General features: G+C 35.7%; 2 protein-coding genes across 2 annotated transcripts; one reads left to right on the top strand and one right to left on the bottom strand.

The window, feature by feature from the left end:
* The first annotated feature begins 673 nt into the window (after window positions 1-673).
* Window positions 674-1,087, top strand: LOC110732161 (auxin-responsive protein SAUR50-like). The gene has a single exon (XM_021912074.1). The coding sequence runs from the start codon at window positions 674-676 to the stop codon at window positions 1,085-1,087; it is 414 nt and encodes a 137-aa protein (XP_021767766.1).
* Window positions 1,088-6,689: 5,602 nt separating this feature from the next.
* On the bottom strand, window positions 6,690-17,519 carry LOC110729634. Its single transcript, XM_021909403.1, has 3 exons — window positions 16,474-17,519; window positions 10,779-10,947; window positions 6,690-7,360 (listed from the first exon to the last, which is right to left on the bottom strand). Exons 1-3 carry the CDS (start codon window positions 17,260-17,262, stop codon window positions 6,915-6,917), a joined length of 1,404 nt encoding a protein of 467 aa, XP_021765095.1. The 5' UTR covers window positions 17,263-17,519; the 3' UTR covers window positions 6,690-6,914.

Here is a 17,519-nt window from a genome sequence, read left to right on the forward strand (position 1 = left end):
ATAATAAAACTAATCACTCCGCCAATTGCTGAAAGTTTTGGCAATACAAAGTCACCATATATAATTTAACTACAACCATATATAATGCAAATAGTCTGGATTTTGGACAAATTTAACTACAACCATATATTTAACATAACCCTCCTTTAAGCTTTTTAATTCCAGCTAATTATAATATACATTTTAGCCTTATTGGCCGTAGTCGGCAATTTTGTTTATCCTAGACTCTTAAATTAAATCCCAAAGAATATTTACCTAATCCTTGTATATATTTTAAAAGGATGTATTCTAGTAGGGAAAAACATAGATCATCGTCAATCATAGCAAATCATATCATGAAATCGCAACTAATTTTCCTATAAAAAAATAGAAAAATTAAAAAAAGTACACGAATCAAATTGTACAAGAAGTCAATCAAACTAATATGCCTATTATTAAAAAGAAACAAATAAGGCAAAGAACTTACACCCTACAATGATTGATTGATTATTTTTATTTCCTTTAATTTCTCCTTAATGTTTTAAGTCAACATGATACCATTACAAAAGACATACATTCCCCCTTAATTTCCCACATTACAAATATAAATACCTCTCTTTTTTCTTCTCAACCTTCAACCAACCCACTCAACTTCTCTCAACTTCCTCTCTAATTTTTTGTTAATTTAGTTAACATGTTGAAGAAGATTAGAGTGGTAAAATCCTTGTCTAATCTTTCCAAGAAAACAAAGGCGACGATCAACAAAGTTGATAGTTGCCATTCTTGTGAGTATTCACATCGACAATCATTGCTAGTTAAAGGATCGTTGGAAGAAGATTCAATTTCTCCCACGAAGATCCCTACAGGGTTCTTCGCAGTATATGTTGGGGAGGGGAGGGAAAGATTCCTCGTCCCCACGAGTTTTCTTTCTCATCCCCTCTTCAAGATGTTGCTAGAGAAGACTTATGATGAGTTCGGGTTTCAACAAAAGAATGGCCTTATTGTACCATGCAGCGTTTCGACTTTTCAAGAAGTGGTTAACGCCGTAGAAAGTAACCATGGAAGGTTTGACATGAGGAAACTCTTTGAGGAAGTTATTGTTGTCTGATTATTTGTATGTAAGTATGTGTACATAAAAGAGTTATAATCGTAGAGTTTAATTAAGTTTAATTGTAGGTAATTAAGGGTAATTAGGCCATTATTTTGTAACTAAGTCTCTGTAATACCTTTAGATTTAGGAAACTCTGAGAGTAATTTCCAAGGAGTAGTAAAACTGCATTCCCATGGATTATTTGTCGTAGATGATGTGGTTGATAAATATAATATGCTCACGTATGACATGTTTTATTTTATTTTTTGACATTGGCATGTCATTAATTAAGTTTTGGAGCAAATTGATAGTTGCTGCTGCAAATTCCAAATCAAAATCAACAAATAATAGAGTGGATTTAGATTAAAAACACCAGAAAGCGGATGCCAAAAGAAAAGTAAGTTATATGGAGTAATAAATTTACTTCGTACAATGGTATTTCGAATAGGTGTGGTGATGTCTCATATCATAATGATAATGTGATAAACTGATACTCGATTTTTTCAATGCTTGCTAGAGGACTATGAAGATAAGTCAACATGTTTATATATATACACCTAAATTTTACAAATTTGTGACATTGTAAATGCATGTGGTGTTACCAGGATCGTATCAACCGATCCTTTTTTTTCATGTTTGATTTCATGCCTTCATTTTTACCATTTACCATTGAGTAGCTATAAAAGGCTAACATTATAAGTTTAATGCTAATGTATACTTTCGAAAGTTACACTACGTTTCCAAATAATTTTTAGCGGTTGAGAGATGGGCAAAATGTGGTGTTGTATCCCTTATAAGTTAATTAATCAATGCTCAAATAGTGTAACAACCTTGGGCGCTCAATAATGCTAATTTGAACTTATTTTGTTGATTTTGTATGATTTCAGACTTATTTCTACCAAATTTTGCTTAGCATAACCTATTTGTTTCTTAACCTTTTTTCTTTTGAAACAAACCGGTAGAGATTAAATGAATAGAGGTTCATTTCCGCCAAAGTTAAGAGAATTTGAGAGAAATGATCTAAACAAACATATTCGTTACAACCTCTAGCATTCCACCTCGTAACAAAGGGAGCCAAGTGAGGAAAAGGGCCTAAAACAAACATATTTGTTTCTTAACTTTTAACTTACTTTAATTAAATTTAACTACCTGTCAAAAAGATGAAGTTAAATTCAACTTATTAATGTAAAAGTTATTTGTGTGAATTAGCCCGAACAGTTTTATTAGAAAAATTGCAAATTTTATTGAACATCTCATTTTGGTACGACATTCGCCCATGAATTTCTTTCAGCAACAGAGGCGACACGCCGGCCTGACGCACGTTTTAATACATTTATCCACCAACAAATCACTAATTTTCAGGGTCTAATTTGTAGATAATGTTAAAAACTAGCAATTCCATCCAATACCTCAAAATTTAAACAATGATCAAATATCCATTCTTGTTTAATTAATGTAGAAAAGGAAATGGTCGAATTAATTTCAAAATTTAAAATTGTCGCGTACAAAACATTACATTTGTACTAGGAAAATTAAAAGTCAAAATAATGTATGTGTCTATTATTTCCGAATACTATAGGATGTCATGAACTCATGACCAGTGAGCATACCGAGCATATGATCTAGAGGTCGGAGTTGACAATGTCGAAGTTGGGTAGCCAAATACGAAGTATGTTTTATTATTACGTATGTTCGGTATGTATATATCAAGCAGTTGATATACTAGTATTTGTTGCCCAACAAAAAGGCTGATGCATGATTAGTTTTTAGTTTTATTTTTTGGTACATGAACATAAATAAGTTATAAAAATGAGAAGAAAACAACATTATTTCTCCTTAAAACATTTTAAATTGGTATTTTAATTAACATTATGGTGTGTAATCACTTATTTGAATTGTTTTAGCTTGTAGACTTTGTCATATGACGAGTGATTGAGTGAATATTCATTTTTGTGCCATGGCACAATCTCTTTTCTTTCTTTTTGGGACAAGTTGTTAGGAATCATTCATACAATAATTTGTTTTATTTTTTTTTAGATGACATTGGTGTGCAAGATGATTGATTTAATTTAATTTACATATTAATTCATATACTTAAGTTAGAATTTTAAACTAATCTATCAACAAAATTTCATTAGTTAGATTTAAATTCTAATGTTATTGTCAACGAGTCTCAATACTTTGTATTGATATGTACAAATTAGAACATATACCCGATTGCATGTATGAACTGAAAAATACATTTAAAATACTTCGTAAAATAAAAATTGATACATTTTCTTTCATTTAACTGGACGGGGTTACATATGTTAACCAAATTTTTTTCCTCTCAATTTATCCTCGTCGGCTCTTCTTTCTTTCAAGCCTAAACTCCATTGAAGAAAGTATCTCCAAACCGTACCACGGCCAATGTTTATTACTCCGTATTAGTTTGATTTAAATTCTAATGTAATTGTCAACAAGTCTCTAATATGATTCGATCTTACAACAAATATATTTAAAATACTTCATACAATTGAATAAGGTACATTATTTTTTTATTTCAAACCTAGCCTCCATTGAATAAAGTACCTACGTTTCCATGGCCTATGTTCATAAATTTTCCTTAGATATTTTAGTTGCTCCGTTCCAAAACGAGTCACTTTAAGGTTACGTAGTAATGTACACATATTAAGAATTTGAATATTAAATATTGACAAGCAATATTGCAATGGTATTCTATATTTTATTGCTTATAAAGAAAATTAGTCAGTCTACTACTCCATATAAATATGCAATTGCAAAAAAAAAAAAAAAAAAAAAAATAGACGAACTTTTATCTTAAGTTTTAATAATATAAAATTTAGTACTCTGTAATTTTTTTTTCCCAATTTTTATAAAGAGATTCAAATAACAATAATGTGAAACAAATTTGATGTTAAATTTTAAGGATCAACCCAGAATAACCAACCAAGCTATCTAGCATCAACGATCATTCCCTTATTTGAGAGAGTGAGACGCGTCCTTGGCAAGATAGTTTACATCGGCTAATGATGGGCCTACATACAAAGCGTAATGCTACCATGGTTCTACTTTACACTTTGATAATAACAGTAATTTCCCATGACGCTTGAGGTTGGATTTTAACACACAGACATGCTCATGTATGTATTAGGTAATAATGAGATCATGTTAAACAACAACTGAAGAAGAAAAAGGGACAAATTAAGAGAAGTAATTATAATTTTCCACCCTAACATCACAAATCTAGTAGATGCTTAATCAATAAAAACAGGTATTGAGATAAATAATTATAGAGTATGTATAAAGGCATTGGTATGAATATCATGATTCATGATGTCAGAGTCAATTGCAATTTGCAATAAACATAGCAAAGATACGGTTAGCCTTTTTGTTCTCAATGATGAATGACTGACTTTGAACAAGATATAGTCAAAGTTCTTTTATTATTTCCGATTAACCATTGCTATCCTGAAGCAAATAATACAGCGGACTGACTTCATGGCCAATCATGATCACGATCACTTCCCTTTAACGCTCTATGGGTTCAATTCTTGTAACAACGGGCTTTCCCTCATCATTCGAAAGGAATGCTTTAGGTTGCTCCTCCATTACTCCATTACGGAGTAGCCAATTATAATTTCCTCATTATCAAATATATATTTTTGGTGTTTAGAGAGCCACAAGAGCGGATGATGAGAATCGTTCCCACGATCATTTCCCACGATCATTTAAAACCAGAAGGAGAGCTCTAACCACTTAAGTTATTCCTCACACTCTTATTATCAAACATATATAAAAATAATAAGCAAAAGAAAAAATGGAAACTAATAATCCCACCTTAGTCTTTTCTGCTCAAAACAATCCCACCTTATACACCCATCTTCTGAAAACAAGCATTTTACCGGTTTGTGAAATTGGTAACTTGTTTTAAAAGGTGACTTGCCACGTGTTGGTCCAATTTTAATTTTTTTAATTTTTTAAAAAAAAAAAGAAAAAAAAAACAAAAATAAGTTTCCCTTCCAAGCTCCCCACCACCGCACCTGATCAACACCCCCTCCCCATTCCCCACCTCCCTTTTTCTGTTTCACTGCCATCGCAATCCCACTCCAGGCCTCCCTACCCACCGCAACCCTCTTTAGCTCCTCCGTCGTCATTGGCTCCGATCCTCCGCCATCGAGGTTTCATATTGGGGTTTTTTGGGGTTGGGTTCCCATTTCGATTTGGGTTTTGCCGTTTTTCTGGGTTTAGGTTTTCTAGGTTTGAGTTTTGTTTTCTGGGTTTGGGTTTAATTTCGTGGGAGGTTTAGGGGTTTCGTGGGTGGTCGGGTTTAGGGGTTTCATGGGTTGTCGAGTTTGGGGGTGGCTGCGGTGGTCGGTTTTCGGGTAAGGGGTGGTAGGATTCAAGGGTTAGGGGGTTTTCGGGCAATGGGTGGTCGTGTTTAGGGGGTTTCAAGGTGGTCGCGGGGGGGGTGGCTGGTGTGGTGGTGGCTATGGAAGGGAGTTGGTGTGGTGGTGGCCATGGAAGAAGCTTGAAGAAGGGAGACTTGAGGTTGAAGAAGCTAAGAGAATTAATAAAAAAAAATTAAAAAAAAAACTCTTTAACAGGTTATAGGTCAAAGGACCTATTTTAAGAAGATGAGGGTATAAAGTAGGATTGTTTTGAGATTTTGAAAAGATAGGATTGTTTTAAGCAGAAAAGGCAAAGATATGATTATTAGTTTTCATTTTTTCTAAACAAAATGCAGCCAAAGATTAAATTAGGTTAGGGTTGCCTACCGTCCAAGGATCTAGTAAGGTGTCATTTTCAAAGCAACCAACTTTCATGGTTGTACTGACTTGGACTTAAGTCCGTAGGACCCGTACAACATGCTTAACAGCTTGTGTTTGACATTTTTTTTTTTTTATTTGACAAATCAAAAAATTATTCATAGTATAAAATAGATTAGTCTTTCTCTTAAAAAAAAAAGAATAGAATAGTCTTTAAATCATCTATCTAAAAGTTGTACAAAACTCTTCAAAAACTAAGATGTTAGTAGTACAAACTATACTCATACTTTATGGAAGATAAAGGTAAATGTAAAACGATACTCCCTTCGTTTCTCAATACACAATATATTTTGCAAGCGAACTTTTACGGAACTGGTTAGGAAGTGTGCTACTGTGCAGCTGTGCTACAAGCAAGGTTTAAGGAATGGGGGGTTGTCCCTGCTTTCCTCTATTTTGGGATATCCTCTATTTTGGGAAATATTATGACTAACAAAAATATCAGGAAAGTACTGATTTGCAAAATTTGCCAGCTTGTCTTAATAACCCTCACAGATTACTCCACTGTTCTAATTTGTGATCGTATTCGATCATTTTCCCATGTGTACTCTTTTAAAACAAATTTTGTCTAGTTGATTGATTACCTTGATTCTGGTAATCCTTTCTTGTAACCACTACATTCATCCTCTAAAGCAGAACACTATAAAATTAACCTTAGTTTCATTGGATATTAAAGATTACCAAACAAAACAACCATATTCAATGTGAATGTCTCAATCATCGACTGAACTGAAACATCTTCAATGGTTGCTGTTGTCAGAAAAAGGGAAATAGAAAGGAAAAGGACAAACAAATTGAAGGGATGCTGACTATAAGCAGTATAGCAGCAATGTCGAACATCTGCAAGGAGGGGGTACGAAAGTTTCCTCTAGACAAGGTAGGATCATCACGTAAATTGCAGTAACATACTGCAGAAAGATTAAGGAATGATGAATCATTTACATTTCTCCCTTAATTATACAGCCGCAAATTCATACAAGTCAGCTAAGCTTTATTAAAGCCTCTACCTCTCAAAAGAATTACAAACAATTAATAAGGATTTTCTTCATATTGTCAACCAATTCTTGCATTTGTTCTCTTGAATGCAAAGGAAATGGATAGACACATGCACAATCCAGTTTGCCTTGCCTTACAGTATCAAATATAGCAATGGTAGGGCCCACACCATGAGTAGAGGCACATCCCATGTAATCTTCTATCCCTAGTTCCTTATGGTTCTCATTTGTTTCATCAATTACCGGATCTTCAAAAACCGAGATAAAGGAGGTTCTCAAGGAAGAAGATGGAGTCAAACCTGGATTTTCAATGGCCCGGCACATGAGAAAATTGAGGTCAGCCATATCCGAAAAATGCTTGTTTGAGTTCTTTGCATCTGCAAAGGATGTGTAAGTTCTTCCGGCGAGCTCCCACAGCTCCTCGCCTCCTTTCATGTCATGAGTATTGAGGATGGCAGAATGATAGAATCCTGAATCCATGCATGGAGAAGCAGCAAGGTTATTTTCAAACAAAATTTGTATGTTAACAAAGCTTACAACCAATTCACGTCAAAAAAAGATAAAATTCCACATAAAAGCTCACAGTGAACAAAATTCACATTTCCAGCTGCTTGTATGTATTTTCATACAGTAACCAAAAATACTGGAATAACTCCTTCCTTTATGGCTTTATACATGCAATACAGCAGCGAGTATTTACAAACAATTGGCTTAATCATTGAGAAAAATAATCAACACAAAGCAAACGATTTTATCATACTAACGATTAGTGTGACAAAACACATTGGACACTCAGCATTTCCTCCCTTCTTTAACATGTATCAATAAAGAAGAATAGAGTGAAGGGGGACAAGAAATCCTTCAAAAACTAAGAAAATAGAGGTTTCTAAAGAAGCCCCATGAAACACATGCAAAGAGAAGCTAGAAAGAAAGAAGAAATAATAAAAATAAAAGCACAATCGTTTCTCTGTAACTAATCACCCACTTAATACCCAAAGTTAACAAACACAATTTTTTCTTCCTCTTAAGCTATCCAAAACTCAAGTAACATCTTTCACTTCCCAAAATTCATACAGAGTATCAGTGATACCTGATAACTTTAAATGGGTCCTCAAAACATGCATCTTGTCATTAGTTTGAAGTCTCCCCAAGTTTTCTTCTTAAAATCTCTCATGTACTTTAGAACTATAGCCTTCAAAATAGAAGTTGGAAATAGCGAAAATAAGTGTCACGGTTAACTGTCCTTAAATGTTTTTAAGAGGAACTGCTTTAACTGGATTCCTTGGAAGTAGTAAGCCTAAGAATAACCAACAAAAGCAAGCTCATTCAACTCCTGATCTTAAAAGCAGAATACCTAAGAATTACAATGCCCAAGATTCTTCCCATAATGCAGCTAGACTCCCCTTACTTGAGAAGCTTTGGGAAATGAACTCGCAAGGGATACTGTGAGGTCTGCGACTCCCTGCTATTATGTTTCATTCACTAAATTTATACAGCAACCTAACTCTAGTTGCTCCATACCAAAGGAAATTAAATTTATGGCAGAAAATCCAAAGCCATTTTCCCATCAAAGACATTTGACACCAGCAACCAATAAACATAACTTTCTCAGCTTTGGGGCTATATATATTCTCTCCCATCCCAAATCCAAGAGCACAAAATTTGTTTGTGTCACCTGAGCTATCAGCCATAAGCCATTAGAAACTCAAAAGGAACAACTTTTATAGGATAATAATAGAAAGACAGATTGGATATGCATAATGCAGTCCTCAAAAGAACACTAGGAAGTTAAATCAGTATCCAACAAAGAAACATTTCAACCTTTATAGACTCTAATTCTCTGGATCCTTAGAAGCCATTAATTCTAGTTTTGTTTCCATACGAAAGCCCAAGCTTGGTAAAGGAAATTAGGGCTTCACCCACCAAAGAAAATAAGCCATCTAGAGTGATGTGGTCTTAGATGGACCACAAATTCTGGACTTGCAAAGAAACTCAAACCTTGAGAAATAAACCGTAGAGGAATAAAAGTATTATCAAGAAGTCTCCCCTCTGCCAATTTGGAAATTTTTAATGAGAGACCGTTTCCTTAAAATCCATTAATTTCACAACACTCACCACCAAGCGAAAGAAAAGGAGGACACTGAGCATATTTAAATTGTTCCAGACATCAGTGGCTTCATAGCTGCTTTCTACTTAGATTGCCTACTTGCAGTAATGGACTCAGATTACTACTAACTTGCTCAGACAAAATAACAGGAAAATAGAGAGAAAAGATTGACTATATGATTGATAAAGTTAAATCTTTTTACAAGCTTGCAGTGATTGGTAGCTTAAGGCTATCACTCTCCAAGGTAGTGACTATAGGTCACAAGTCTCCCAAAACTTTCTCACCAATTTCCTGCCTAATCATTTCTTCTCCCTATTGATGTAGTACATGGTTTCGATCCCTAGGATGTAACTAAATTGAGCTTTTGTCTCATCCGCATAGGTGACCTCTCTTAATTTGTTGCATATCCTTCCTTATTTATACTAACTTGATGACTACTAAAAATTTTAGACTACCCATAATGCCCTCCCCTAGGTCAGTTCATTGCACTTGCTGATTCATCTAAAGGCACAAAGCAAACAGCACACTGATTAAGGAACAATGCAAAGGACCTCCAAATATAAATCATCAAGCAATGACGAGGATATTCTTGCAATTAGTTAAGAGTTTGTAATGCATTTGTATGCACACAAAACAAAAAGGAAGCAGGCCAGGCTTGCGCAGAAAAAGTGCTAACAAGTGCACAAGGTTGCTAAGTCTCACCAAAGCTGGTTCAAGGGAAGGCCTTTGATTACCAGTCCTTATCCCTGTTTATAGAGTTCTTAATTCTGCTGACCTAAATTGATTGGAAAACCTCATTATTTGATCAGACCCATCAGAGGGTGCATAAGCATCTCCTGATACAACAAAAGGAAATGGTAGACTGCTGCATGGAAAGGCTGAAACAAAGTCCATAGCAAAAATAATTTTATTGCTGTAATCTATCCTTTTTGCTTTTCTCACTTAGTGGAGGGAGAAGGACAATGGTCGCTATCATTAAAAGCTAACGGAAAAACTTCATAAAGGTATCCTGAACTATAGCATGATTTTATCAGTTACCCTCACATTTAAAACTTCCCCTTGTCATATAAGGATGTTCTAATATAATCCTTTCATTTCCTTTTCATTTAAAACATTCATTTTTCTTCCCCATTCTCTAACTATTCTTTCTACCTCTCCACTTGCAATTTTACTGAATATTCCACAACTTTTCTTAACCTATATTGCAATATATTATAGGATATTTAAAATGGGTGGAGAGTGTATGAATAGAAAAGGATAATCAGACTTTACTCCATAAGTTGCCATCTCACTGTAGTCAACTATTCATACCAAAAATAATGTAGTCATCAAAAATATGCTCACTAAAATAGAACTATCCCTTATAATTTAAAAAAATAAAAAATAAAAAATGTATCATTAAAAAGAAAGGAAGTGAAATCTTAAATTAGAGGGGAATCAAACAATATGGAAAAAGGGTTCATGAAATTAAGATGTAACTTTAATATTAGCTTAATTTTGAAAACAATACACATTAAAACAAAATTGAAAAAGATTAATTGATTGGTAAGTACTAATCGTATAAAACTATTAGCGATTACAATAGCAACCCAAACTAGTATAATACCATATAATGATCGCAAAATACCATACAAGTGGTCATATAGTAGCAGGAAAACCATAATGCCAAGGAAAGGAAGAAAGACACTTGTGCTTCAATAGTAATTCACAAAGCACATGATACAATCTGATTCTGTGAAGATAATTCAGATGTATAGCAAAGAAAGACCGTACAGACTTACCAACATGATGGCTAGAAAGGGCGGGCTCAAGAAGTTTACGACAATCAATCAGAGTCACCACAGCATACTTCTCCCATTCACCATCAGGAAGGCATTTGGACAACCGTGCAGCAATCAAAGCTGCTGCTGACAGGGCACCACATAATTTAATCCCTCTAGTCTTGCATCCCTGAAAATTTGAATCAGTAATCTTTAAGCAGGTCCTTCCTGAAAGAATTGCATGCTCACAACTCTTTCCTTCTGAAGCGATATGTCAAATAAGCATGAACCAATATTTAACATTCATGAACTAAAAATTATGATGCAAACATGAGTCAACATCACTAGCCTCAGGCTGCACCGTGAAATAGAAATTAGCTACTGCTCCCTTTGTGTTCCTACTTGTTACTGCAGCTCAGATCAGATCATTTTCCTGAGAAGAATTGTGGTCTTTCTGTATAATTTGATTCAATTTTCCTCCATTCTCCACCACTAAATGCAATGAACCAGATTGGCAAATGATGCTTGCTGATTGAGATCCTGCTTGGTAGGTTCTAAGCATATTATTTTCAGGCTATTTCATTGTTAGTAGATGTACAATTTGCTTCTTCTCTAATGCTATTTGTATTGTTTTGTTGTACGCCAGTTTAATTATATACCCCACTTCTTGGCACATATGATCCCATCTAGAGAATTTACCAGAAGGTGGGTTCTCACTCTTTTCAGTAAAAAATATATCATGGATAGGGTACTCCCAGATGAGCATAAAATTCAATAAAATGAGCTATAGCAGCAAAATTGAGCATATAGTTCAAATATTATGAGCATAGCATATATGTTTGTAATCTTTGAGCTATAAGTTCATAAATTTTGAAGTATATGTTATATGTTCATTTAGGACCATGATATAATCATTGGGTTTTCAGGGTTTCTAATACTACATTAAGCTTTTGATGAAACTTAAATATGTTTAGGGATTGCCTACATTGGGTGAAAAAAGGGGTAAAAGTTAGGGCAGTAAAAACTATGGGCTGCAATCATAGGCCTGGATTGAGGTTAAAGTGTTTCGCCAGTAGATTTCGCCTTCATATGACTGATATGAGGGAAATTCGTTACTCTACCCCCCCCCCCCCCCTCTCTCACTGTAATAACAACCCACATAATAGTTCAGCCCCAACAATCAGTGTCTCTCTCCTCTCCTCTTCTCTTTTATTGATTAATTTAGTTTGTAATCTTTGAGCTATAAGTTCATAAATATTGAAGTATATGTTATATGTTCATTTAGGACCATGATAGGGGTTTTCAGGGTTTCTAATACTACATTAAGCTTTCGATGCAATTTAAATATGTTTAGGGCTTCCCTACATTGGGTGAAAAGAGGGGTAAAAGTTAGGGCAGTAAAAACTATGGGCTGCAATCATAGGCCTGGATTGAGGTTAAAGTGTTTCGCCAGTAGATTTCGCCTTCATATGACTGATATGAGGGAAATTCGTTACTCTACCCCCCCCCTCTCTCACTGTAATAACAACCCACATAATAGTTCAGCCCCAACAATCAGTGTCTCTCTCCTCTCCTCTTCTCTTTTATTGATTAATTTAGTTTGTAATCTTTGAGCTATAAGTTCATAAATATTGAAGTATATGTTATATGTTCATTTAGGACCATGATAGGGGTTTTCAGGGTTTCTAATACTACATTAAGCTTTCGATGCAATTTAAATATGTTTAGGGCTTCCCTACATTGGGTGAAAAGAGGGGTAAAAGTTAGGGCAGTAAAAACTATGGGCTGCAATCATAGGCCTGGATTGAGGTTAAAGTGTTTCGCCAGTAGATTTCGCCTTCCTATGACTGATATGAGGGAAATTCATTACTCTCCCCCCCCCCCTCTCACTGTAATAACAACCCACATAATAGTTCAGCCCCAACAATCAGTGTCTCTCTCCTATCCTCTTCTCTTTTATTGATTAATTTTGTTTATTTTCGCAAACAATGCTTCAAGCCCACCAGTCTACAATTGTTTGGGAAAACTTCTACTACTGCTGATGAGATGAAACTTGCATCGCAATATTATTGTTTATCTATCATCAGAAATCTCAGCACTCCGAATCTGGTAAAAAAAAGTAATTGATTCTAAAATTCCTTCATGCCAGAAGATATTAAAAAAATGAAAAAATAAATCAATCAAAGTCTTAATCCAATAAGTGGGGTCGGCTACATGAACCAAATTTGATTATTCCGTGTAGTCATCAACAAAGATCCTCCTCCTCCATCCCTTATGATCCATTGCCTCATTCTCATGCACATTCATATACTTCATATCCTTCCTAACTCCTTCCAACCAAGTCATTTTCTGTCTCCCTCTCCCTCGTTTAACCCCTCCATGGTCCCACTCTTCGTACCGGTGCACCCTCGGGTCTCCGTCTTACATGCCCAAACCAATGACGATTTTCCCTTAGTTTATCTGCAATGTCTGCCACACCTACCTTCTTGCGAATAACCTCATTTCTGATTCTATCTCTTAGAGTGTTCCCGCACATCCACCTTAACATTCGCATTTCCGTAACCTCCATCTTTTTAATGTGCTCCTTCTTAGAAGCCCAACATTCTGTACCATAGAGCAACATTGGTCTTTATTACTGACATATTTAACTAACATCTTTGGAAAAATTAGCCCCTAAATGAGTCACTTGGTGTCCTGAACTATGTTATATGTTCAATCTAGCCCCTAAACGAATTTATTACTCAATAAATTTTCCTAGCCCTCCTAATCATCATCCTGATTTCCAATGTACCTGAATTTCACACAGACATCTTAAATATCTATCCATATATGTCTAATTCAACCAGGGATGGGTTTGTATGGAGATTGGAGAGGCTGGATTTTATAATTGTGTTCTTAATGTCTTAAAGATGAGTCCGAGTGAACAGCAAAAGGAAAGAATAGAGGAATGCCGCACCAGAACACAACCATCGGTAACAACAATCAGTTAATACTGCCACTTCCCTGCTTCCCAACTGCCAACCTTCCCTGCTTAACAAAGGTTAAAGAACATTGCATTTGATAATGGTCGAAAAGATGAGACAACTGTGAAATGCCAACCATGGAGCATAGAAGACCAAAATTGCCTTGAAAATTCTTTGGGGAGATATCATAGCAAACACTAACAGAACAGTGCTAGCAGCAATGCAACAACAAACATGAGAGAAGGTTTAAATTTTAAAGTATCAAACAAGGTAATAAGAGATAATTATGTGATTGATGTTGAAGAAAGCTATCAGAAAAGAATAAAAGGCGTTTTCTTTTTCTTTCAAAAAGATATGAAAGTGTTTTTTGAAAATTGATCTAGTTATAGGCACATGGTTCTAGTTTCCACCTTCCGCTCATCTTCCAATTTCTTAAATCATCCCCCCACCCCCACCCCTCCTTTTCATAAACACGATCCTCCATAGTGATTTTTTGGCTGCCAAACCTCCCTTGCAACAAGTGAAGATACCAGTGCTCACATGCTCCCATCTCCCTCCATTTTCTTCACCTGAGATCATCATCTCCTGTAAAGAACTGGTTACTGCTACTTACTGCTGCCCTAAGGATCAAGAGCCAGCCAAAATAAGAAAAAGGTCCACCTACAAAAGAATTCATGCAATGTCCAAACTATGCAGTAATATATGCCATTAGAAACTCATATCAAGGTAAGCCTTGGTGCAATTTTATTTTATTTTTTTTTTGGGGGGGGGGGGGTTGGGGGGGGGGGTGTTACAGTGAGTACATGAGACAATGCACCACAAACCATTGCTACTAGCTCAGTGTTGCTAAAAATTGTCAGTAAAGGGACTATAACAACAAACTAACTGTGGCTTTTTTTGCGAGGATGGGAGAGGTCAACATGTAAAGTCTAGATCTTCCCAAAGTCACATAATTGTAAATGAGAGGCCAGATTGCCAGACCACCGAGACAGATAACTTCTATTTTGGTTATAGCTACTCAAAGTTCACAACAATCAGGTGATCTAACTATGTATGCATTCCAAGTACATCTGAAATAGGACTGCAAACAACACTGGTTTTTTAGGGGGGGATGCAACACCTTATTTGTAAATTTGTGAGATATGAGAAGCACTAACTTCCAGCCGTTCATAATGAATTAATTACTAGTATATGGGTGAAGAATATCCCTATTTGTATGACTCAGCAGCATTACAATAACAAAGGTTTCTTAACAGACTGTAGTAACTGGTAAAGCAATACAGCACTATGTTACAAAGTGATTATATACTGCGAAATTATAGTTCAAAAGATGAAAATAGTAATTTCTGATGATCATATACTGCGAAATTATAGTTCAAAAAGACAACAATGGATGAAAGAAATGTCACTGGAGCTTCATAATAAGTTACAGTACCATCAAGAATTTCACCCTGATTGGACAACCATCCCCACCAAAACCATATATAATTCTCCAGCCAAAGCCAAGATCAAAAGTAATCCATCAGGAATGCTATGAAAAAGTTTTGCCCTGGACAGTCAAAGGCCTATCTATAATACTAACAAAATTAGATACGGATACCCAAGAAATTTTTGCTTGAATACCTTACTTAGTACCTTAAAGCAAACTTTCCTTCATCTGCAACTTTAAACCTGACAATTGTGGCCTTGGTACTACGAAAACCAACAATCTTACTTCAAATTCCTTCTGTATGATGAAATCTTCAGAAAACAATTTGATCAACCCATCATGTGCATGTGAGTTCCTTTGTTGGCTTTTTAAGCCAGAACATACAGTGAGTCTAATAAAATCCCAATCAACACATCACTCTAACAAAGATGAATGACTCGTTTCATGAAGCTAACCAAAAATATGATTAAATAGGCCAGCAACACACAGGTATGACTAGCTCCTTTAGTGTATTTTGCTTGATTGCCTTTCTAAATATCTTAAAATTAAAAATTCCTTGATTGACAGCTTAAAACCTGACAACATATAATCTATCGCTATAACCATGTCAGCCAACACCACTTCTTGCTTCAAAATCCTTCTTTTTGATAAAGTCATCACAAAACATTCAACCGACCCATCATATGTATATGCGTTCCTTTCTAAGATTTGCACATCAATAGTAGTAAGTAATAACTCATACACGCAAAAATGTTGCATCTCTCTAAAATATTGGCATTGTAGTATGCTTAATCCAGGCTTTTCTATGTTTGAGTTTCATTGTTATCATCTTCACATGATCATTGTCTCAAACTACTACAGTCATATAGCACTATCTAGGTAAAATTTCCCATTTCCTACAACTCAAATGATTACAATACTGAAAGAAACCGGAGCAATACTCAAAGCTCACAAGACGTATATTCATTATTCATACTTTCAATTCATTTCATAAGCACATATATAGTATTATACACAATACGAAATATTCCAATACCTATATCGACACAACCACTCTAAAACAAAAACCAAATGCCTCGCTCTATTAACCAAATGAGTTTAGTCAACAATACTACGATTTATATCTACACTCCTACATCGTACAATCGTCCTCCATGGTCTAACATCAATGATTCGAAAAACCATTCATGCATTACACAAGTAAGAATAACTAGCTAACAATAAAAGCAAATACAAGTCAATCAATATATAATACAATTCAACACATCATGTCAAAAACTCACAATTGAAAACAACTGAACAATGTATAGCATAATGTATATACCTCAAGTAACTTGGTGGTATGATCCGAATCCATATACAACCTAACAACCCGGGAACTACGAGGCAAATTCGGGTCCACAAACTCCAAATTACTCAACCGAAAGGAATTCAAAGAATAACCCAGCATATCCACCCCACGAGACCAAAAGGGCTTATTCGTCTTTCCACTTGGAATATACTCTTCAACCCCCAAACCCACTTCTCCCTCCTCCTCCTGGGACCCACCACCACTCATCATCAACTCCGTCAACTCCTTCATCACCGCAACCGCAGCCGTCCGATCACACGCCCCAGTATGAAGCTTAATCATAACCGCCCATTTTTCACTCTCCTCAATCTCATACACACTTGCATGCAACACATCAACCCCATCATCATCATCATCTTCCTCCGATGAACGGTCGAGATTCTTCCAGGGGTTGTCGTTGAGCTCGTGTTCTAGAAGGATCTGGAAGGAGCTGATATCAGTGTGACCCACATTGGGTTTTTGAGATAGGATGATCTGAGCCGTGGATTGAAGATCGAAGTGGTGAAGATTGAGGGACGAAGAAGAAGGGATTAGGAGAGAGAAAGTGGAGGTAGAAGGGTCGAAATGGAGTTTGGCGCGGAGAATAGGGTGGGAATTCTGGAGTTTGTGAATAGCGTTTTGGAGAAGAGTGAAATCAGGGCATTTGTTAAGGAGGAGAGATAAAACGGTTATCCCAGTGCCACCAATGGTGGCTTTGCACCAGCTGTTTTCGGTGCCGCCGATTGGGCGGATTTTCGCCGGCGGTTGATCGGAATCCGCCATTAAAGAGGAGGAGAGAGAGAGTATGAAAGAGTAATGATTGAAATAAGTTGTTTTAAGTTAGGTTTTTCGTTTTCGATTAGCTGCTATAATTGAGTAAGATTAGCAACAAATGTTAATCTAATGTCGTTATCGTTCAACAGGGAAAATTAACCGAACTAAGCTAAATTATAAAACAATTTTTTAAAATAGACTCGTGGCCAAGCTATTTATCAAACTAAACTTTTAGGCGGACAGCATTTTATACCCTGGTTTCTTAA

Source organism: Chenopodium quinoa, unplaced genomic scaffold (assembly GCF_001683475.1).
Source record: "Chenopodium quinoa cultivar QQ74 unplaced genomic scaffold, ASM168347v1, whole genome shotgun sequence".
NCBI lineage: Eukaryota > Viridiplantae > Streptophyta > Magnoliopsida > Caryophyllales > Amaranthaceae > Chenopodium > Chenopodium quinoa.